This window comes from Vulpes vulpes, chromosome 4 (assembly GCF_048418805.1).
Source record: "Vulpes vulpes isolate BD-2025 chromosome 4, VulVul3, whole genome shotgun sequence".
Taxonomy (NCBI): Eukaryota; Metazoa; Chordata; class Mammalia; order Carnivora; family Canidae; genus Vulpes; species Vulpes vulpes.
The window spans coordinates 93,813,709-93,837,719 of NC_132783.1; the positions used below are offsets into that span (position 1 = coordinate 93,813,709).

A 24,011-nucleotide genomic window follows, 5' to 3' on the forward strand; every position below is an offset into this window, starting at 1 on the left:
CAAAGAGGTCAATTAGCTAAAACAAACATATTTTTAGCTCATTAGGATTTGTTTAATGCCCAAGTGACATATGGTCCCATCACTCCACTGTTTGCAGCCAATGAGGTGAGCCTGATTTATCACAGCAAGAAGGCCTCCTTAGTCCTCACTGGGAAGACCGGGCCTCTGCCCTGCCTTTCCTGGGGAGTCACACATCGGATTTGCCGTCCTGGGCCTTCTCCGTCATGGCCTGGGCTCAGGCAAAGTCTCCCGACCAGGAAGGCCAGAGGATAAAGATGACCAGGAAAAAGTCCTTCTTTGGGGAAAGCACTTCTTCTGGACTTGTCTTAAAATGTGGTGTCAGGATGGGCTGCCTGGAACCATTGCTGGGCCCCGATTTGTGGGGTTGGATGGCCCAGAGCCCCGAGGAGGACGTGGAAGACAGAATGGGGCCTGTCGTAAGTCACTCGGAGGGGGGCAGACTCCGTGCCTGCAAGGAGACTTGATGTGTCCTCCTGTGGGTGTGGCCGGAGGCCTGTGGGAGAAAATTCTGTCCCAGAGTTCTCCAAACTGTCCAGGAGCCAGGGATATTTTGGTCCCCACGTGAGGGGGAGCGTAAGCACTGGGCAGTGGCTAAGGAGAGCATGCCCCAGGTAGGTCCACAGTGCAAGCCAGGAGGGGAGGAGCTCTACCCCTTCCTATCCAGCCCCTGCTAGCTGGGGGCCGAGGGGGTCACGGAGCACCCCCTGTGATCTCCGGGTGGATTTTGGAGTTGGGATGAAGTCAGAGGCCCTGTGTTCCCACCATTGGCACAAACAGCTACGTGAGCAGATGTCAAGAGTGCAGGCTTGGGAGCCCCACGTCTCCCTGGTATCCTGCTGCTTCCTGGGTAGAGACCCGGATGAAGTAACATGACTGCTCTGTGCCTTGGCTTCCTCAGAAGGGAAATGGGAAAAGGGAAAGCATCACAGTGTTGTTGCAACAGTGTTGGCAGGTGTAACAAAGAAGCTGACAATGGAGTAGGAGTTGGTGAGAGGCAGCCTGTGATCAGAACTCCCCTGTGGGGGTGGGGAGAGATTCCCCGGCAGGCAGGGGTTGTCCTCGAGGCCCTGGTATAGGGAGCACTGCTGAGGCCCCAAACCTTCCATGGGCTTCTCTGTGTCTGGAGAGTTTGTATACCCGAGGGAAGCCCCGGCCTGGTGTTCACTCCAGAGTACAACCTGCAGAGAACCAAGCATCAGATTAAAAGGGGGACCAAGCACGGAAGGTGTGCTACTGGAATGATCTGCGGAACATGCCTGGGGCCCAGGCAACCCAGGAAAGAGCCAGTCGCCTGCTGCAATACAGACTCACTTTTTTGCTGTGAGCAGAGACCTTGTCTCTCTAGCCGTCCATCCATCCATCATCTATCCATCCATCCATCCTCCATCCATCTCTCCATCCATCCATCCTCCATCCATCATCCATCTATCTATCCATCCATCCATCCATCCCCCATCCATCCATCCATCCATCCATCCCCCATCCATCCATCTATCCATCCATCCATCCATCCATCCATCCATCCACCATCTATCCATCCATCCATCCACCATCCATCCGTCCATCCGTCCATTGTTTAATATTTGCCTTTCCCTCAATGTTCTTTATGGACATTTTCAAGCAGTACAGCAAATATCCACGTCCTTAGATTCTAACATTGGCATTCATTACCTTTCCTTATCTCACCTCTGTCTCTCCTACTCTTGCTCTAACCTCAAACCAATATATTTTTTGGATGCATTTCAAAACAAGCAGAATCCTGTCTTCATTTGATTTTAATCCTTTTTTCTTAATAATAAGACTAAAACATACTCGTTTTTATATCTTTTTCCAAAGCCATTCCAACCCAGCCAATAATGTACACTGTACATACATAAATAATGTTTAATGTATAGCTGTCCTCATCTCTCTCTGTGTTCTTACATGAAAGCACATATGTAGGAGGTGCATTGTCTATACCCATCCGCCATCCATCCATCCATCCATCCACCCATCCACTCATCCATCCATCCATCTGTCCATCCATCCAATGTCATCTATATACACATAGTGTCCATACTGTGTATACATGGTAATTTGTCTTTTGTTTGACTTACTTAAACACACAGCAGAAACACCCTCAGTGTTGCAGTACATGAAGTTCATCCTTTTAATGGCTGCGTTGTAGTCCTTGATAATTTACTGATCTGTTCTTCTAGTGAGAGATATTTTAAATTGTTTCTGTTTTTGCCTCTATACACAATATTGTTATAAATGTTCTCAAACATGGGTTCTTAAGGACTAGTGCTTCTTGTTTCTGTCAATTCCCAAAACTGGGCTCACTGAATCAAAGAGTATGTGCACTTACTCACTTCTTTTCTTCATCATATTTTCAGTAACTTTTAAATTATCCAACAAATGTGTATTTTTTCTGTTTTCTTTTAAACAACTTAATTGATATATAACTGACATACACTGAACTGCTCATATTTGAAGTGTACAATATGGTGAGTTTTGACATGTGTATTCACCTATGGAACTACCATCTAGGTCAAGATAATGTATATTACCCTCACCCGCAACATTTTCTCGTGCTTCTTTGTTACCCAATCCCCTTTTTATCTTCATCTCTCGGCAAACACTGATTTGCCTTCTGTCACCAGTGGATTACTACTCATTTTTCAGAATTTTAAAAGGAATTACATGTGTATTTTTTTTTCTCCTTATCTTCCCTTACTCAGCATAGTGACTTTGAAACTTATCTATGTTGTTGAGGGCACCATTATTTTATTTATTTCATTGCTGAGTAGTATTCCATGGTATAGATATACCACAATCTGTTATCCACTCATGGATTGATGGACCTGCAGCTTGCTTCCATATAGAACTGTTACAAATGCAGCTGCAGTCAGTGTTTTAAGTTTTAAGTATAAGTCTCTGCCTGGATATATGGTTTTATTTTCAGTAGGACAGAAATGCATGTTTAGCATTTTAACAAATAGCCAGTTTTCTGAAACCTAAACATATATCAGCAGCGTATGAGACTTCCAATTCCTCTACATCAATGGCAACGATTGGTATGTAGGGTCAGACTTTTATTTTTATATTTATTTATTTATTTATTTATTTGCCCCATTTTTAAATTAGGTAATTTGTCAAAAAAAATTAGATCATTTGTCCTTAATTATTGAGTTATAAGGGTTCTCTGTATGTTCTAGGTACAAGTCCCTTATCAAATACATGATTTACAAATACTCCCTCCTATTCTGTGGGATATCTTTTCACTTTCTTGATGGCATCCTTTGAATTGTAAATTTTTTAAAAAATTTGGGGCACCTTGGTGGCTCTATTTTTTAAGTGTCCAACTCTTGGTTTCAGCTCAGGTTATGATCTTAGAATCTTGAGGTTGAGTCCCAGGTCGGGCTCTGCACTGGGCATGGAACCTACTTAAGATGCTCTGTCTCCTTCTCCCTCTGCCCCTTCCTGCCTCCCTGATCAAATGGGCTCTCTCCCTCTTAATTTTTTTTTAAATTTTGATGATGCCCAGTTTACCTAGTTTTTCTTTTGTTGTTCTTGCTTTTGGTGTCATACCTAAAATCCTTTGCCAAACCCAAGTCATGAAAACTTATCTCTCTATTTTTTCTTTAAGAAGTTTATAGTTTTACCTTCTATCTGTAGGTCTTTGATCCATTCTGATTTAATCTTTGTGTATGATGTGAGGTAGGGGTACAACGTCATTCTTTTGCTTGTAGAAATCTGGTAGTCCCAGTACTTTCTCCTTTGATCTTCAGAAGTGGACCCAAGGAACAAAATATAGAGATAGATAGGTAATAAAGATGATTTATTTTTTTATAATTTTTTTTTATTAATTCATGAGAGACACAAAGAGCGAGATTGAGGCAGAGACACAGGCAGAGGGAGAAGCAGGCCCCATGCAGGGAGCCCGACGTGGGACTCGATCCCAGGACCCCGGGGTCACGGCCTGGGCCAAAGGCAGGCACCAAACCGCTGAGCCACCCAGGGACCCCAAAGATGATTTATTTTTAAGAAATTGGCTGGCTTGCACAATTGTATGGGATCACAAGTCTGGAATTTGTAGTACCAGCCCCAGCAGGCTAGAAACTGAGGCAGCGTTTCTACGTTGCTGTCTTGAGGCAGAATTTCTTCTTTGGGAAACCTCAGTCTTTCCTCGTCAGGCCTTCAACTCATTGCATGAGGCCTACCCACATTATAGAGGATAATCTGCTTTACCTAAAGTCAACTGACAATAGATGTTAATCACATCCATAGATATCTTCACAGCAACATCTAGACTAGTGTTTGAGCAAACAGCTTGGCCCCAAGCTTTCTTGACATAAAAATTAACCGCCACAGGTGATGCTATTCCCATCTTATAGGTGAAGAAACTGGGTCCTGGAGAAGTCAGAGTTCTTCTCCAAGGGCACAGTAAGTAGCCAAGTGAAAACTGTACTGAAAACTAGCTCCAAAAAGGTATTCAGTCCCCACATCTACACGAGGCCTTTCCTTTTGTTCTGAGAACACCCAAGGCTCAGAGGACACTTGAGTATTCTACAAGCAGGTTCCAGAAAAAATAGTTTCATTGACCACAAATATATGCTGCAAATGACTTGAATTTCTCTAAAATACAAATTCCGCATCCTATTGCCCCTGCATTTTTATCTCACTAGACGTGAAGTTAGACGCAGACTTTCTTGGCCCACTTTCCCCAGATGTCCCGAATGGCTTGGGCTCGCTCGTCTCTGTGCCCTGCCGAGGCCTCCGAGGACCGCGCTTGAGTTAGAAGGGCCTTTTCTCTTTGGGGTTCCTGTGAGAGTTTGTTCCATCACCTTCTATCCTCAGCTTTCCCCCGGAAGCGGCAATTCAGTGTTTGGCCCAGAACATGGGCGAGGCTAACTCATGAGGATGGTCTGTGCTGGCCTTTGTGTGTGTGTGTGTGTACATGACTGTGCCTGTGTGTACACACGGATATGTGTGTACATCTGTGTGCTCACATTTGCGCCTGGATAATCCAGAGTATGGTCCTCCCCTCCAAATCCTTCATCACATCTTTAGCCACTAAGGGGATAGTGCCCCTCTGTGTCCCCTAGGGCCACACTCAGAGTCTAGGGATTAGGTCATGGCCATGTTTTGGGGTCTGCACCCACCACAGGGCTGAGCTAGGCTTGAGATCCTATTAGATGAGGCCAACAGCCCTTACACCCTGTGTCAAGGCGTCTCACTGAAGTCCCGGGTCTTCTCTAAAGGACCCTCTGCCTTCCATCCTCCATCGGCCCTGCTGCTGCAGTCTCCTTGGCGATGCCACCTGCCTCCTCTAAATCCCACGTCTTTCTCCATTTTATTTAAATCTCTCCCAACAAATGATACTTACTGTAAACAAAGAGAGAGGGAAAGACAAAAAACAATCAGAGGCAGAACACGGGAAGTGAATGTAAAGCAGCTCACATTCGGCCTTAATGGCAGCGCGGTTTCATAAGGACGAGCTCATGGATGCCCGCCGCTGGAAGGTATTTCTGCAGGTCCGATGAGCACATTCATCATCTGAAGACGGGGTGCTCGATGGGGCTTCATGAGACTATCAGTGTTAGGGACGTGTACCCCTGGGTGCTCTGGCGGGCAGGGAGCTTTTAATGTGGGAACCGCCGTGGGGGGCTGGGAGCTGGCTCCTCTGCTGTGTCTGCATTTTCAGACCCGCGCAGCCACCACGCCATGCACACTCATCCACATCCGCGGAGGCCCGGGAACACCCCGGACAGATGGCGTCGGCCGGTGCCACTCCCTGGGCTTCGGGCAGGCGGGTAGCCCCAGAGCCCCACCCTCAGGGCCGCTGGACGGGTCTGGGCTTTGGCTGGTCGGCTGGGACCTGCGCTTGCTGCCGCTCATCGCAGCCGTCCTGCTGCCCGCTGTTGTGGGCACGGATCTGCCAGGAGCTTCCAGGTGACGCTCTTCCCGCTGACGCTGCTTCCGTTTCCAGGAGTGGAAGTCTCGGTCGAATATAGGGCCTTGCCATGTCCTTTAAGTACCTCGTGATGGGAGCGAGCTGCGGCCCGAGGCGACCCTGCCAGCCCGTCGGTGTGTGACAGTTTCCCCTGGTGGCCCTGAGACGTAGCACTGCTCGGCCGTGGGGTCCTTGCAGGCCTCCTGTTCCGCGTGCCAGGCCCTGGGCGGCTGCCTGGCCGGAGCCTTGTCCAGCTGCGGAGCAGAGTCCGGCACCCACGCGGAGGGGCCTGAGGGCTCCAGGAGGTGCCCGGGTGGCCTCCGGACACGGGCACGGCCCTGGGGCCCTGGGACAGCCACGGAGCTCATGCACTCGCCGCCCAGCTCTGAGCTCCAGGGGACACTGCACCTCCATGTCCTATCTTAACCCCCCCATACCAACATGCACAACCTCAGTTTATTCACTGTGTATGCGTCCTTTCTTCATTGTTCTTGTTTTTTTAAAAAAAAAATGACAGAAGAAAAAAAAGACCTTTACAGATAAAGCAAGATTTTTTTTTATATTCCTCACCTTTCTGCTATTTGCCGTGTATCCTAGTCCTTTTATAAACTAGTGTGTCAGCGTGACCCTCGATGGGTTTTTATTGGAGTGACTCGCATCGCTATGCTGCATATCTGACTCTGCCACTTGCTTTCTTCACTCAGCCTTGTATTTTTGATTTCTAACCATACTGGTCATCAACTAGTTGGCCTTTCGATTGCTCTCATCACTTCACCATACGCACGGGCCCTCTTTTTGTTAACTATTCTCCACCGATGGATATTCGGTCTCTCGCAGGTCAGGTTCCTGGAGAACCAGAATGAGCCGGACTGGCTGCGGTAGGCACCCCGGGGCTGCACCTGTCAGGGAGGCGAGGATGTTGGACAGAGAGAGAAGTCCAATGTGGTACAGCTGTCACCAGGACCTCAGCCAACCTCAAGGGAGGCTCTGCAGAGGCGACGGCCCTTGAAGAGTCACCCCAAGTTGGGGGCGCCTGGATGGCTCCGTCGGTTGAGTGGTTGAGTGTTCAACCCTTGATCTCAGGCTCAGGTCTTGATCGTATGATCGTGAGCTTGAGCTGCACATGTGCAGCATGGAGCCTACTTTTAAAAAAAGAGTTACCCCAAATTGAAGCGCGGCTCCAGGCCTTCATACCGTGCACAGTCACTGGATGGAGGATGCCCCTGAGGAGGGAATATAACCTGGATGAGTCATTCCTTGCAGGCACTTCTTTCCACTCCTGGGACGATCCTGAAGGGGGTTCCGGGTGGCACCCGACACCCAGCCCAGGTCTCACCAGGGTCTCATAGTTGCCTTGTGCAGCACTTGCTCTGAGCCCTCATGTGTAGCTGTCTGTAGAATGGGTATGAAGGAGAGGAGTGTCCAGAGCTCTCCAGTCTCTTGGATGCAGCTGAACTGCCCTCCAGGGTGACCGATACCATGGGCAGGCCCCCCTTACCCCCCACCATGCCCGTGGGCTCTAGAGCCACATGGCTTCATGTCTGCAAATCTAACAAGTATAGGATGGAACCTCATGGTCGTTTCCATTTGCTTTTCTGTGATTACAAACGAGGCCAAGCGCAAACACCTGCAGATGGTTGATCCTCTCTTTGACCCCCTACTTTGTCCCCGAGGAGAAGCCAGACTATCCTGTCCTAGCGCTTCTTTTCCTCTCCTCCTGCCTTTTTTTCAGTTTGCCTGGAAGACGGGCCCCTCCTCCGAGATTTCTTGCAGTTTCACAAGTTGCCAATGTATTGGAAAGTCCCGCCAATTTTGCTGATCTTTGGCCGAAGGCAGGCGCTAAACTGCTGAGCCACCCGGGCTGCCCAATTTTGCTGATCTTTGGGTCAAAGGCATGTAGGCGTGTGTGTTCGTGCACGACTCTGTGACGTGTACACGTGTGTGGTGTGTTATGTGTGCTGTGTGTGTACGTGTGCGTGTATATTGGGCAGTCTTGGGGGCCATAGGGCAGGTGTGAGCCTGGCGCTGTCACTCCTGGTCGGGCCCTTCTTGAATTCAAATCTGACTGTGCGCCTGGGTGGTTAAGCACCTGACTGTGGCTCAGGTCATGATCCCGGGGTCCTGGGTCAAGCCCTACCTACACTGGGCTCCCCCGTGGGGTCCTGCATGGAGCCCCACGTCAGGGAGTCTGCTCGTCCCTCTCCCTCCGTCCCTCCCCCTGCTGGCGCTCTCTGTCTCTCAAATAAATACATTAAATCTTAAAAAAAAAAAATCTGAGTGGTTTAGAGCACAACCAGGGGCTAGCCCTCGGGCTGACCTGAGACTACGCAGTCCTTAGAGGCTTCCCCTCCACCCTCCAAACAGTCCTCCCGCCGGCTGTCTGCTGCTGCTCCCCTGACTTCTGGAGAAAGGGCTCTTCTTCTTTCGCACTGTGATCCAGGCCCAGGAAGGAAGAGGAAGGGGGCTGACCACAGCTCATCCCATTATTCTCCCATTGTTCATTTTAGAGAGTTTCTTGTTTTTCACTATGAAAAGCAACGTTCATGGGCAGCCTGGGTGGCTCAGCGGTTTAGCGCCACCTTCGGCCCAGGGCGTGATCCTGGAGACCCAGGATTGATTCCTCACATCGGGCTCCCTGCATGGAGCCTGCTTCTCCCTCTGCCTGGGTCTCTGCCTCTCTCTGTGTGTATCTCTCATGAATAAATAAAATCTTCAAAAAAAAAAAAAAAAGAAAGAAAGAAAAAGAAAAGCAACGTTCAGCAAACATCAAGATTTCTCCGTATTTAATATATTTCTTCCGGTGGAGACTCAGAGCCAGTACTGCTACGTCAGCAGTAGGAGCATCTGTGGCAGAACTTTCTCGTTCGATCAGAACTCCTTCGATGGACAGCAGCAGCCGCCCTTCCCCGGAGCCCCAGAGTGCCAGGCGCGGGGCTGGACGCGCTTCCGCCCCCTCCCAGCTCCTACTCCCTTTCCCGCCCTGCGTGCCCCTGCTTTCCCAATCCTGCCCTCTCTTGGTTCCCTTTGTCCTCACGGTGGAACTTAGTGCCCTTGCCAGGGGAAACCGACAGGCTTCCCAGCCCCTCCCGTGTTTTTAGCTCTGCCCATCACGTGCAGCAGCGCAGAGCAGCCCACACCGGCCTCGAGGGCTCTTCCTGCCTCCGAAGTGGGGAACGGAGAAGGGCAGTGAGTGCTCGCGTGCTGTGGGGTCCGCGTGGCAGCACAGTTGGTCAGCACAGGCCTGGCGGGGGGAGGGGGGCACTCGGGAGCACAGCCGCCTCTTGGGTTCCTCCTGGAGGTGACCTTCAGGGCTTCTTCCCAGGTGGGTACATGTGGGCCTGGTACTTGCTAGGCCGGCCCTGGCTTCTAGTCTTGTTATGGGAGGTGCTTTCCTGGCCGCGAGTCAGGTGGCCGCCGGGACGGACCCCAGAGAGGAGGTGTCTCCAGCCCCATGAGGAGACATAGAGCGTGTTCCAACTCATGCGTGACACCGAGGACCGATGTCAAAACCTGAGAGGACCAAGCATCATGCGTGCGTCTGCGATGCCCACGTGTGGGTAGCTGGCGTACAAAGCCTGGAGTTTGCAAAGCAGCCAAAACGGGGCTGGGAGAGGCATGATGGGTGGGCAGATCCCGAGGCCAGGACCCCGGCCGGCGCAGGGTCAGCAGGTCTGGGGGGCGAGGCAGGCCTGGCTCCCTTCAGGGGCGTCAGAGCGTCAGCAGGCTCACCCGGTGGAGGGGCTCTGGTCAAGGCCCCAGGCCCATGGGTGAGGACCGAACCTAGGGAGGTGGTTCAAGATCAGTTTGACCGGTGCGCAGTCGTCAGCACGGACATTGTCAAGGAGGAGAACCTGGTACCTCTGATCTCCGGGATTTTGTTAAAAAAGGCGGCAGAGGCGCATCTGGCTACTGCAGACCTACCTGCCCTTGAGCCCCTGGCCCTCGGGTCATGCTGTCCACACCGGCTGCGGCACAGGGCCTGTGCCCCGTACTCCTCCGTGTGCCCCGGGAGACCGCGCGCCACCCCACACGGCACCCAGCGCGGGCCCTTCCTTGGCAGCAGGATCCCCGTGGCTTGTCCAGCTTCTAGGATTCTATCAAAACGGGGAAAGAGGCATCCCTGGGTCGCTGCGTCCCTGCATCTTCTCTCTCCAGGGCCAGCTGTGTGCAGGGGGGTCTTGTGCTTGGGTCCCCCACGGCAGGTTTGCATGGGATCCGCGCGGGCCCCCGAGGCCGGGGTGGTGCCAGCCCTTCGTGGGGGACGGCATGCAGTCAGGGCGGGGTGGCCCGGGGTGGCCACTGCCCTGAGGCTACAGGGCTCCGTCCTTTTCATGTGAGCGGGCTCTGGGGTCACGGACGGGCTGGCTGCTGATGGAGGCTGCTCCCCACCATCTGCAGGTTGGGGGTTTGTGCGGGAGGAATCCTGGCAGCCGTCAGGTGGAGGAGGGGGTCGCTAAAACGGCGGTGACCACTGGGACTTGGGAGTTGCCTAGGACAGGGGAGGAAGAGGAGGTGCTTGTGCCACAGCTGTGGCCCGTGGTCTGTCCGTGGGGTCCTGGGGGCCACGGGGTCACCCTGGGGCTTCTAGGACGTGAACCACCTGTTGCTCCCATTGCCCGCTCGGCTCTAACTGCCCGCCACTCCAGGTCTTGGTGACCACGGCCCAGCACTGACGCAGGCCGACAAGGGGGCCACCTGCCGCTGCCCCGAGCACCCGGCGGGTGAAGATCCCACAGAGCAGGGCCGGTGGGGGGCACCACCCGAGAGCGCAGCCTGTGTCCTTGCCACGACCCTGACCCTTCGTGAGGGAGGTCGTCGGGACGGAGAGCGTGGGGTTAGCCCCGCGGCCGGGGGTCAAAACCCGGGTCCAGCCCTCCCGGCTGAGCTCTGAGCCAAGGCCGAAGCCTCCAGAAACCTCCACCTCCTCTTCATTTGCAAAAGTCAGGATAGAAACGTCTTTTATTCTGTGGCTGTCGTGTGAGCTCTGGAGTGCACGTCCCCGGCCCAGCCGGCGCTTGGGGACCCCCGCCTCTCCCCGGGGCTGGCCCCACAGTCCCCCCACTCCACCCCCTCGTTGTCGCTTCCTGCTGGGGGCTTCCTGCCCGGCATCTCTGAGCCCCTCTGTCCTCCCGCTCTGCGCCCGGGGGGCGGGTGACATGAGGAGCAGGGGACAGTGCCTCCCTACATGTGATGGTGACACCCCCCCCCCCCCCCCCCCCCGTTGCAAGCGCGGTAGTAGAAGCGGAGGGCTCAGTACCGCGTCGGGAGATGAGCTCTGCTGGGGTGATCCCCCAGAAACATCCGCGGGGACATGGATGCCACGCAGCACCTGGGGGCGCTCCCCGCAGATTCTTTTCCCAGCACGTGGTCCAGGCCCCGTTGCCCTGAACCTGGGCCCTGAGTGTGACCAGGCTGCAGGCTCTCAGGCCTCATTCCCGGAGGACCTGGTGGTGTGGGCGGCTCGCGAGCAGAGGCGGGCAGGTCCCCACGCCAAGCCCACAACAGCCACAGGACAGAAGCACGGTCGTGCTCCTCAGGGTGGGGAGGTCGGGACCAGGCTGCGGGGGAGGCTGAGGGGTGCCACCGGAGCCGGGCCTTCAGGGAAGGTGACTGAGCTGCGGTGGAGCGGGGCCTGAGGGCAGGCCGAGGACCGAGGGAGCCGGGCTGGGGCGGGGCTGGAGCGGGGCGGCTCTGGCTCCGACCTCTGGGCCCGCGGGCACCACGCAGGCCCTTCCGTGGACATCTCCCGCACCCCCCCCCCCCCCGCAACGGAGATGCTGCCCCCTGCATCCGCCTGCAGCTCTGTCCCCAGGGAGGGGAGGGCCCGGGGGCAGGGGTGGCCTGGGCGCGGCGTCTGGGGGCCATCAGACCTCTGATCAGGGGAGTCCACTGCGGACACACTCGACTTCATTTCCGAGTGAAGCTTTGATGCAGACACAGGATTGTGCCGCCGGGACTAAGAGGCATTCCTCATCGGGCCTCACCAGGAGTTAGTATTTTCTACAATTCAGTAGTTAATTGTATTTAAATTAATGAATTTGAATTCTGTTAAAGCTCTCTGTTGGTTCCATGTAAACTAACATAAATCTGTTTTTTTTTTTTTTTAATATGCTGGGAGCTTCCACCCGCAGGGAAGGCCGGGTGGTGGGGTCTGCGATGGGCTCTGCTCCGGCCGTGGCCCTAAGGGCTCCCAGGAAACCCCGTCCTCCCCGGGGTCAGCGGGCCAAGTCCGGTCCTGGGGCCGGGGCCGTGCAGCTCAGGGAAGCCGGCGGGGGCGGCGGGGGCCGGGAAGGCCCGGCTGGGCGAGGGGCGGCTGCGCCCACCCCCCCCCGAAGGCCGCACTCCTCGCTCGAGTTCGTGTCACCAGGACTAAAAGCAGGGACATCGCAGCCACTGAGGCAAGAGCACATTTATTCCGACCAACTCCAATCCAGGCCCTGGGGCGTCGTGCTGGTGAGCTGCTTGGGCCGCGCACACCCGGGGACCCCGTGCTGGGCAGTGGCCCGCACCGCCGGCTGAATGCGCTGTCCCACGGCCCCGGCCCCCCCACCCCCTGCCGTGCGTACGCAGCCTCGGGCGCCTGTCGTGCACTCTGTCCCTCCTGCAGCTGCTCTGGGGGATGGTTGCCCGGGGACTCGAGGCGCATCTGAGAAAGCCCTGGGCCCCTGGTGCAGCCTGGCGCCCGTCAGAACGTGCTGGACGCTCCAGCGGCCCGGCCAGCCTGGTGGGCACTGGCTGGGGCTCAGTGCAGCTCGGCCCCGCTCCCCGCCTCCAGCGTCTAATTTTCTTTAGCTGCAAGGTGACCTGATACCCTTTGATGGGGTACCTAAGAGGGTCCTGGGTCCCGGGGGATGACGGATCTGTGCAGACCGAGGGTTGGACCCCATCTCCGTGGCCGGTGTGGCTTGAAATGCCTGCGTTTTGGTTGCTCGTGAGCCCCACCTCACCGGGTTGCAGGGAGGCTTGAAACGAGGGGTGTAGAGCACGTGGCTCTCCGGGCCCGCACCCCCTGAGTTGTGGGAATGTGCCCCATCCTTCCCGCCTCCTTTAAGCCCCACCAATCTCTGCACCTCATCTGCCTAGCCCCCTGCCTCGTTTCTGCTATTTTCTGCTAACTCTGGATTGCTTCCCTCTCGGCCTCTTTTCTCTTCTCACCCCTTGCACCCCAACGATCCTTCTGGGCTCTCCTCCTCTGCCCCGCCCCGGCCACTGCTGTCCCCTGTGAATGGGCCCAGTGGTGGACGCCTGGGGTGGGCAGGCCCTTGCCTCCCGGACGTGGCCGCCCCCTTCCCTCCTTCAGGCTGGCATGCCCAGAGGGAAACGGGGCCCATCCACCCTGTCCCCCCCCGCCCGAGGCCGGCACTACCTGCACCCACACTCTGCCACACTCATCCCTTCGTAGTGGTACTTGAGAGTGGGGACCCCCATGTCATCCTTATAGAGGATGGAGATGGGGCTCAGTTTGGTGGGCACGCAGCAGGCCTTGCCCACCTTCATGGGGAATTTGAGATGCACCAGAGTCTGCACGATGGCGTGTTTTGTTGGGGTCATGTCGTCAGCCAAGGGGAAGAAGCAGCCGCCTTTACATTCGTAAGCGTCGTACTCCTTGGGTGCAATGATCCAGCTGTCCCAGCCGATGTCCTCGAAGTTCACCCGCAGGGAGGTCTTCTGACAGTGGTTGTTGGCTCCGGCACTTCTCTTCCGTCTGGCTAACGAGGACCCTGTGGTCGTGTGACCTTCCCCGCCCCCCTCGGCCTTGCGGTCACCTGCCCCTGCTGGACCGTTCTTGGACCACTTCGTGAGCACGCTGTCCTGTTCATGGCCGATCATCTCCCTGAGCTCCAGCCTGGTCTCCTTGGTCCCATTGCTGCGGTCGTTGGAGAAGACGACAAAGAAGGGCAGGTTTTTGGAGCCCGGGGGGACACTGATATCCAGCTTGTCGCAGCCCTTCCTGTGACTCTCCACAGTCACTTCCAGTTTGTTTTTGCTCTTGGCGGAGTCTGCTCTGACCCACCGCTTCACAGCGCTGGACACCTCGAAGGTCTCCCAGCCCTCATCCAAGATGTCCTGGGACACGAGGAATGTCTTGGTGCCTGCGGAAGCATCCCAGGCATCTGCTCCATCCAGAACATCATAAATAGCCATGTTGCCTCTCAGCTCACGAGAAGTGGCTCCGTGACCTTGGCAGGAGACGTAGAGTCGAAGCTCGGCCCTGGTGATCTGCTCGTGCCTAGGAATGGAGATGTTGAAGAGCAAGATATGCTTCTGGAAGGGTAAGTCCTCTGTGGCCATGATGGAGACAGCATCTGAAATGCAAGGGCACAGTCAAGGTCACCTTTCATGACACCAAAGCTGAGACTCGTGACTTGGGTCAAAGGGCATCCAGGATGCCACTGACCAACTCTATCAAATCTTTATTTGGTTTCACTTAGGCCCTTTGTGTAGAAGGATTTAAAAGACATTTAGGATCTTCCAGAAAACCAGAGGCAGGAGATGCCTTGCATTGGAGTTGACAGGTCCGCCCTTCAGGGAACACCTACTAGGTGCCCAACATCGCACTAGGAGCTCTGCATTCCCTGTGTCACTTTGCTCTCCGCACGGGCCCTGGGATGGTGTAATTATTTCCACTTTTACAGATGTGGAGACTGGCATTTGGGCTGTTTAACTGCCAAGTGCGCACATCCTGTTAAGCTCCTCACATTAAAAGAAAGTACCAAATAAGCAGCGCAGCAAAGTATACTGTCAGCCTCAGAGTGGGAATCGCAAGCGTGTGACGTGGGAGGAGCCGCCCTGGGAGGGGATGGCAAATTTCCAGCATTAACACAATGTTAAAAATCTCAGCAATTTAAACAGCATAGAAATTATTCAGAACTCTAATTACCAAGCAAAGTGAAACTGAATTTTTTTTTTATTGGGGGAAAAAAATGAAAGAGATTTGCCTCACCTGCTTTGTCACGTTAGTCATCAATGGGGTGTACCCTGTAGCTACCCAAGTGTCTCAGTTTCCAACTTCTCCTAGCTGGCACGCAGCCACCAGCACGTCTCTGTGATGCCACGGCTCGGTCACAGCATGAGGGGAGCCTGCGTGCTGCTGTGAGATCCGGCAGCGTCTGGCAGACCAAGGTGCTAGTCTGGACTCTGTCCCTTCCCAGGCTCGTGACCTCGAGAAGTGCTGAGTGGCTCTGAGCCTCAGTTGCCTCATCTGTGGAATGGGGCTCATCCTCCCCGCCTTCCAGGGTTGGTGGAAGGCTCCCCCAAGGCGGCACATGAAACTTACTGACACTGCCCCTGGCTCACAGCTGACGCTCGGCCAGTGCTTCTGCGTCCTCCTCAGACCCTCCTTCCCAACCTGCATGCCCCTCAGAGCGCATGGCCCTGCACCCGGTGTGCGTGTGCCATTCTAGCTCCTGCAGAATGGATGGGAACAGCGAACGGGGCCCATGAGCAGGAGTGGTCTCCTGTGTCATGCTTGGAAAATTGCTGGGGGGCCATGTCACACGTCCACAAAACGTCACCCTCCCTGCCTGAGCCGCGCTTAGACCGTCTGCGAGGGAAGCATAATTGGCCTCCACAGCGGCGTGGGCCGCGGGCAGAGCTGGGTTGAGCCAGGAGGCCTGTGCTGGGGACATGGTCAGTGCTGGGCAGGGGAGGGGATGCTCATGGACGTGGCTCCAAATGCTGGACCCCCGGACCATGGGATGGTGATGCGGTCCAGCCGGGGAGGCGCGCCTTCTCCCGAAGAACAGGCTACAGAGCTGGAGACTTGCTGGCAGCATCTGGGTGATCCGTAAACCACATTTTTTTTTAAATCAAGCTAATATTTTAAAAATCAGCAAGTTCACATCCAATCTAGAGTTTTCTCCTTCTTCTGGGGAATCAGAAAACTCAGGACTGCCGGGCTTGCACCACGACCATGACGGGGCATGTGCTTCGCAGGCGCGGCAAGTCGGGGAGCTGTGGTGCTCGGCCAGGCCTATTAGGGGTTTGCAGGTGTCAAGCCTGTGGGAGGGAAGCCCCTGTGCCCGGGCGCTCAGAGAGGCAGTGGTGGCCGGGGCCGAGCTTTGTGGGCCCGCAGGGCCTGCGTCACAAGGCAGCTGCAGAACCGCCTTCTGACCTGGGCAAGCTCCCCCTGTATCTGCCGCCTTGGCCGCGTCCTGTGAACTGAGTCCGTGTTTGCTACCTCCCGGCCCTCTCCGATGGGGTAGATCAATTTATGTGTAGAAGATGACAGGCTTGTCCTCTAAAATCTCTGTCTCGGAAAAAATGCTCAGACGTGTAGACGCTTTGTGATGGGAGAGAAACAGACCTTCTTCCAAGGTCCAAAAACACACCGATTGGTTGAAAGCTGGGTAGGCTGTCTGTGTTCAAGTGGGGAGACGACCGCCCCAACCTCCTCCCCGGAGCCGCCGGGGGACAAAGCCCGGCCCGCAGCGCCAAGCTCACCCATGCATTGCATCTCACTGAGCTCCTTCAAAGGCCCCTTGCGAGCCCCCCGTGGGCCCTCCTGCCCCCAGCGCCCCGGTACCTTCCACGCTGAAGCTGCGCACCACGTTGGAGGCGGGCGCGGCCGCCTTGTCGCTGGCGTAGCGGTGGTACAGGTCGAGCATGTACTGCGGCGGCTCCGCGCGGGCCCGGGGCTGGGCCGGGACGCCGCTCAGGTTGAGGCCGCGCAGGAGGTCCCGCTGCACCGCCTGCGGCAGCGCCCTGAGGTCCCGCGGCTCCCCGGGCGCCCCCTGCGAGCCCGGCCGCCGGCGCCCCTCGAGCGGCCGCCCCCGCGCCCCGCAGCCCAGCAGCCACAGGGCGCACAGGGCGCGCAGGGCCCCGCCGACCGCCCCGCCGCACATCCTGGGACGTGCTCGCCCTGCACAGGACACTGCGGGCAGCGGCCGCGCGGCGGGCAGGGCGCGGGGGCGGGGGCGGGGCCGCCGGGCCTGCGGGGGGCTCCCCAGCCTGAGCCCGGGTTCACCGCCCTGGCCCGTGGCCTCCTCCTCCCGGCGGCCTCCTCCTCCCCGCGGCCTCTGCCCCCGCCAGGCCTCCTCCCCCCAGGCCTCCTCCCGCCCCCTGCGGCTGCTCCAGGAGCCCGGGGGTGCACCGCCCCAGCCCGGGGCCTCCTCCCCCCAGTCCGCCGCCCCACGCGGCCTCCTCCTCTCAGGCCTCCTCCCCTCGCGGCCTCCTCCCCTCGCGGCCTCCTCCGGTTCCCCGCGGCCTCCTCCCGCCCCCTGCGGCTGCTCCGGGAGCCCGGGAGTTCACCCGCCCAGGCCCAAGGCCTCCTCCTGTCTCCCTGCGGCCTCCGGCCCCCCCCCCCCTCCCCGCGGCCTCCTGCTCCCCGCAGCCTCCTCCTCCCCGTGGCCTCCTCCCCTCGCGGCCTCCTCCCGCCCCCTGCGACTGCTCGGGGACCCCGGGGTGCACCGCCCCTGCCCGTGGCCTCCGCCCCCTGCGCCCCCCTCCCCGCGGCCTCCACCCCCCCTTCCTGCGGCCTCCGCCCCCCACGGCCTCCACCCCCTGTGCCCTCCTTCCCGTGACCCCATGCGGCCTCCACCCCCCTCCCCTTGGCCTCCATCCCCCTTCCCACGGCCACCAACCGCTTCTCCGTGGCCTCCGCGCCCCACAGGGCCTCCGCCCCCCTTCCCGCGGCCACCTCCCCCCTGCGTTCCCCACCCAGTGGTCCCCCATGGCCTCCGCCTCCCTCCCCGCAGCCTCTGCCCCCTGCGCCCCCCTTCCCGCGGCCTCTTCCCCCTCCCCGCGGCCTCCTCCCGCTGCGCCCCCCTCCCCGTGGTCCCCCGTGGTCCCCCACAGCCTCCACCCCCTGCGCCCCCCTCCCCGAGGCCCCCCCACAGCCTCCACCCCCTCCCCGCGGCCACCGACCCCCTCCCCGCGGCCCCGTCCCGCGGCCTCCCGCTAGCTCCTACCGGCCTCGACCTCCCGCCCTTATCTGAGGCTGCCCGCTAATGAAGGCTCTGTAAACATCTGAGAAGCCCACAGGGCCTGTGGGAAGGGCGCGGCCGCTGCGGAGAATCTGAACTTCCCGGTGGGGTTATCGCCCCCTAATTAGGATCCTCTGTCCTTTCCTTGCCAGCTCAGCCCAGAACACTGGAGGCGGGTGCACATGCTCCTTGTGGCTGCGCAAATGAGGAATCCAGGAAACGGACAAGACCAAGAAGTCCTCCAAGTACAGAAACCACACAAATCTCTCAGAAGACCGAGGCCTGGGAGGTGGGGTCCCCCAGGGTCAGTAGGAGGCCCTGGCCCTGGGGAGCAAACGTGGGCTGGGTGTGTGGCTGCAGAGCTACCCGTGCTGCCCCTCAGCCAGGTGAGCCCTGAACTCGAGACCCCAGAGCAAGGCAGCATCTAGTGAGGTGATGGAGGCTTTGGAGTTGCTGAGAGGAGGGTTCACACCCGGCTCCCTTGTCTGCAGCCCACGAGTGTCACCTCACCTTTTTGAGCCTCGAGTTTACGAGAGACATGTGGGAAATCTAGGACGACCATGTGCTGAACATCATGGCAGTCGCTGCCACCTGGGCCCAGCCGGTGGTCACAGGCTCCCCGTCTGCTCTAGGGACGCCGTACCCTCCCTGACACCTGCTGCCCAGGCCCCAGGAGAGCTCTGGCCCTGGGCTGGGGCTGGGCGTCCCTGCTTGTGTCACTGGGAGGCTGCTGGGGCCACATTCCGCACCCCGAGGAAGTGTACAATCTGGGGAGAAGAAGGGGAACGGGGCAGCCCTGACACCGGCATGTGCCCGGGTGCTGTCCCCCTGCCCCGGGAGGTGGACCAGCTGCAGCCAGGAGGACTCTGTGGGCCCTCAGGGTCTGAGTTATTGTGAGGGTGTCATGCCCACACTGGTCTCTGTCCGTTCCCATTATGTGTGGGTTTGAGGTTAAAAAACTGGGGATGGTCACAAATCTCTTAGAGGCTCTCAGGAGGGGTAGCCCCAAGTCAAGCAGCTTCAGGAAGCTGTAGGAGGGGCAGGCAGGACAGCAGGTGGCGGCGGGGTCCCAGGGTGTGGCCAGCGTCCCCCACCCGCCACGGGGGCAGGGTGAAACCCAAGCTCCAGAGCTGCCGGCCTGGACGGAACTTGCTGTCCCCATCCTGTGGGGACACTGTTAGGGGAGGCTGGATGGGAAAGGGGGCAGCTTCAGAAGTGCCGCTCGCAGAGGGGGCGGAAGCATGCTGGGCATTGAGCCAGCTTAGTGTGAGAGCTCGGGGCAGGGAAGGAGAAGGGTGCAAGGCCGGAGATGCCGCTGCCGCTGCCGCTGCCGCGCACAGGGAGGGCCTGGGGGGGCCAGGAGAGCCGCAGGCGGAAACAGGCCAAGGGCCGCGCAAGGGTGGCCTAAATGTGGTCAGGGCAGAGGGGCTGCCTCCTGATGTGTTCTTAAGAGCCCCGTAGGTCTCTTTTCTGATTACAATAGTAGAGTACAGTGAGGGTAACTCAGGAAATGCGAAACATGTTGAAGAAGGAAGTAAAAATAGCCTCTGGTCTCAGTGCCCAGTGAGGCCCATGGTCCATATTCTGAAAGGCAGTGGGCTACGTACCAAGGTAACGTAGCAAGGCTCATGCATATGGCCTCTATTTTACTTATTTTCCTAAGACGGTTCGTCAGAAGAGGAACGTCTAGGGCAGCGTATGCAAGCATCCTCAAAGCTCTTGGTACGCACAGCAAGTTGCTTTCCAGAAATGCTCTTTTAACATCCCCTCCCACGAGCAGGGCCCAAGCGCCAGTCTGAGCGGCGGTGCTCTCTAGTCTAGGAATTTGATGAACAAACATGTCAATTTGCTTTGCCCGCTGAGGGGACTGCTCGTGTTCCGAGGAGCCACCGCCCAGGATCGGGGCCTCTGCGCTCTGAAAGGTGCAGCCGCCTCCGACCCCCTCGTGGTCCAGGCTGTGCTCGGGACACACACCTGGGGCCCCGCGGGGTGCCCAGGGTGGGAGGGGGGGCCCGCAGACGCTGGGCTGCCGCACGATCGCTGGGCACTGGCCTGGGCCTGGTGCGGAGGCGCTGAGCGGGTGCCCGTGCTGCCCGTGTCCGTGTGGCGCCCGCGCTCTCCTCTCCACTTCTGTAACCGGAGCAGCGCTGCCCTCCCGCCGCGGAGCCCGGCCTCCCGGGCTTCCCCTTGCCATGCCTCACGCTCCTCCCTGCCAGCCTCCCGCTGGCCAGGCCCTCCCGCCTCAGTGTCTGCGTAGACTCCCCTCCGGCGTCTCTGGGTTCTCGGACGCCTGGGTCTCCTGCCACCCAGGACGCGGGCCCTAGGGCCACGTGGGCTGTTGGTTCGGGCGGCACGTCCTGCTGCCGTTGGACAAGCCTGGAGAGTGGGCCCTGTGTTCACGGTGGATCTGAGGCCCGGCTTCCCTGGGCAGGCCTCCTCGCTCATCTCTGTGCATGTCCCCTGGCTCCTCAGCGGCCCGGTATGTGAGACCAGGTGGCCCTGCCCAGGGGCTGCGGACCCAGCGCAGCCCCCGTCTGGCTCAAGGCCCCGGCTGGCGCTGCCGCGCTGCAGACACCATCATCGCGAGCACGCGCCACGGGGACACAGTGGGATGCGCAGGAGCGGGCCTCGGAGTGAAGGGCACCTGCCGAGTGCTCAGCCAGCAGCAGCAGCCGGCCCTGGGTGTGCCCAGCCGGCAGCACGTTTGCTGGAGCAGTGGTTCTTCGAGTGTGGCTCCCGGCCCTGCCGCAAAGCTCCCAAAAGCTGGTTATGGAGGCAGAGTCTTGGTCTGGGTCGGTGGCTCTAGAGGCGAGACCCAGCAGCCTGCACCAGCCCCACATCGGCTCCTGGCACACACCCCGGTCTGCACGTTGGACTCGATAAAAAAGGAAATCCGTAGGAGGCTTCCAGGAGGTGAGTACGTGTGTGCTGCCCACCGCGCTACTGGGCATGCGGTAGCTGCTACGTGACTGGGTGGACAGGCGCACGCAGCGGCGTTTAGAGCGGGGTCAGCCCTGAGAGGGAAGGAGAAGAGCTGCAAAGCTGTGGCGAGCGGCATTCTCTCTAGGAGTAGAAGAGAGCAAAGGAATAAAGCAAGTCTCAGGGGCATCAGTCAACCTGAATTTCCGGCTTTTGCTAAAGGAAACCTCCTTGAAGGGCCGGCCCTGCCCTGCTGCCCTTCCCACCAGAGTGCAGCCCCTCGTGCACTTTGCGCGGGAGAGAACCTGCACCGCCTTCACGCCGCCTGCCGAGCCTGCTCTCCCACCCTGGGGGCGTCGGCTCCGTCCCTCTCCCCCGGAGCCCCTCCTCACGCTCTCCCACTCCCACTCCCACTCCAGGCTTCTGCCGGCTCGTGCAGCCCGGCCCTGCAGCCCGGCCCTGCATCCACCTGACCACCGAAGAGGCTTTGGGTACAGGCTACAGCTTGTGTGGCATTTTATGAGCAACTTAGACTCACGAGGCACCTGTTGCAGTGCCTCAGGCCGGACCCTTGGGGGCACCTGGAGTCCATCTCCCCACTTGAAGAATAAAGGCCATTTCAGAAGTTTCCCCAAGTTTCTAGCTCTCTGGAACTGTCCATATTTGTCACATGAGTTATCTTTGAGGCCCTGCCCTTTCAGAGGATATAAACGTCCAAGAATAGGGCTCAGAGGCAGGCCGCCACCCTGCTCCCTCTGACACAGATGAAGCCTGGTGACCGCAGGGACCCACGCGCATCTAGGCTGCATGCTCGAGCCTTTTTTGTCTGGGCCGATGTGACGCTGGTGTTTGGCTTTTAAGACGAAACAAAAATTGTTTCATACAAACGTTTCTTTCCAAACCTTGCTTCACTCCCAGGCCATCCAGTGTCACTGGGAAAATCCTAATAGGCTGGTGGTGGGGGTCACTGCGCAGGAGGCTGGGGGCAGCACCAGCCACATGGTCCTGGGGTAAGGCGGCCGCAGGCGTCAAAGCTGACGTTGCCCGTGGCCCTGGTGAGGCGCCGTGGCTGTGCTGCCCATCCTGAGCCTGCTCTTCTGTAGCAGCAATTGCACAGCTAAGTTGCAAGGTGGCTGTGAGGCTAATAAAGACGCCGTATCTAGGGGCGTCCGGGGCTCCGCGATGGAGCATCTGCCTTCGTCCCGGGGTCTTTGGTTGGGCTTAATCCTATGTATCTTAGTGTTCTTGGTGCTAATACACTTGGGATGGGACTGAGTCCTCAGTTTCTCTTCCTGCTGCCTCGTTACTGGTGCATAGAAATGCAAGAGATTTCTGCAAGTTTTCACTTTGTATCCTTTACTGAATTTATCAGTTTTTGATGGAGATTTTTGGGTTGAGGTTGATATTCTGGGTTTCTCATCTAAGGTTTTTAATGTGAGGTATATTCCCTCTAAACTTAACCTGTTGAGGGTTTTCACCATGACTGGATGTTGTGTTTTATCAATGCTTTTACTGCATCTGTTGAAATGGTCAGTTGGTGGGATGCCCGGGGGGCTCAGTAGTTGAGCATCTGCCTTTGGCCCAGGGCGTGACCCCGGGGTCCTGGAATCAAGTCCCACGTGGGGCTCCCTGCATGGAGCCTGCTTCTCCCTCTGCCTGTGTCTCTGCCTCTCTCTCTGTGTCTCTCATGAATAAATAAAAAAAAAAAAATTAAAAAAAAAAGATGCTGTGTCTAAACTGTACGACACTTCATAAAAGTGAGCGTCACTGACACCAGCTCTTGCTGCACACTCCATGGTCATCACCGGCACAGGCGTGGACCGCGCGCGGCTGGACGTGGGTGGGCTCCCAGGCTGCCCCCATCCGTGTCAACCAGCAGTGAAGCCCCTCAGAAGCCATAGGCTTGTGTGATGACCCCGATCTTCCAGAAATCGCACATTGGGGAAGGAACGAGACGGAACCTGCTCAGGACACCTGATTTCATCAAGAAATGGAAAGGGAGCCGTGGATGAGAAAAAACCGAGGGGGACAAGGTTAAAGGAAGAATGTGCACTGAGAGGAAGGGAACTGGGAGTCTTATCGAGTCGTCCTGGTTTTGCTCATTTTGCTGTTAACTTGTGTCGCGTCCCGGCGCATGGAGGGCATGACGCCGCCGGCGGGCTTCGGCGCAGGTGGGAGGAGGCCAGCTGCATGCAGTGGCAGAGGCTGCAGGCCCTGCAGGCGGACACCCAGTGCCTGGGCCCAGCCTTGCCACCTGCTCGCCGCCGGCCCATGCGCCCAGGCCCGCGGAGCGTGGGGGGAGATGCAGACCGCCCCCCCTGCAGCAAGCAGGCGGCCTACGGGAGACCGGGCCCCTCCGTCTGCCCACCTGGAGCAGCCTGGCGAGGAGCCGCTGGGCTGGGCTGACCCTGAGACCTTACTAGACTCCGGGCTCCCCCAGAGCTGGGGCCTGGGGCGCTGGCGTGGTGGCCCCCACCGCTGTCGCCGGCCTTCCGGTGTCTGCTGGGAGCGCCTGCCGTGCCCTGGCCCTGCTCGCCATCTCAGGAGCCGACTGAGCACGGCCGTGGGGCGGCTCTGCTCCTCCTGACCCCTCGGAGGTGGCTCTGGCTCCTCGGCCTCCTCCAGGGGAGGCCGGTGGCCGCAGCTCTCGGGGCCCAGCCGAGGACTCGGATGCCTGCCTGAGCGGCCCGGCATCTCCCATCCAGGACCGTCAGCTCGGGGCAAGGGACCCGCGTCCGAGAGGCTCCTCCGGGGAGGGGCGGCTGGTGGGGAGCGGGAACCGCGCCTCAGGGGACACCCCGTCTGCGTCTCACTCTCACTCAGGCCCTCGCTCCAAGCAGGACGGGAAGAGGCCTGTCCCTGGGCGCCGCGGCCGATCCCCCACGTGTCCGGCACTGCGGTCGCTCATGGCCCCCCCGAAGCTGAGGATGTGAGGAAGCTCCGCGGGACGACTGAGCCTGCCCGGGGGCCTGTCCTGCCCGAGGAGCCCCGGTGGCACCCATGGGCGGCACCTGTGGGATGGCACCTGTGCACCTGTGCAGCAGCAGCCGTGGGGTGGAGCGGGCGTGCAGGAAGCGGGAAGCCTTAGGAGTAGCTGGTTTCCGGAACCGAGGACAGACAAGCCCGGGGGCTCCGCTCCCCAAGCGTGCGGTGCCCTTGCGGCCACCAGGTCATGTTTGTCGGGATCTGTGCATATTTGGGGATGGCTGACA

General features: G+C 58.2%; 1 protein-coding gene across 1 annotated transcript; it reads right to left on the reverse strand.

Annotated features, from left to right (window-relative positions):
• Positions 1–13,318: 13,318 nt before the first annotated feature.
• GDF2 (growth differentiation factor 2) lies at positions 13,319–16,800 on the reverse strand. Its single transcript, XM_026009375.2, has 2 exons — positions 16,482–16,800; positions 13,319–14,262 (listed from the first exon to the last, which is right to left on the reverse strand). Exons 1-2 carry the CDS (start codon positions 16,798–16,800, stop codon positions 13,319–13,321), a joined length of 1,263 nt encoding a protein of 420 aa, XP_025865160.2.
• Positions 16,801–24,011: the final 7,211 nt, after the last annotated feature.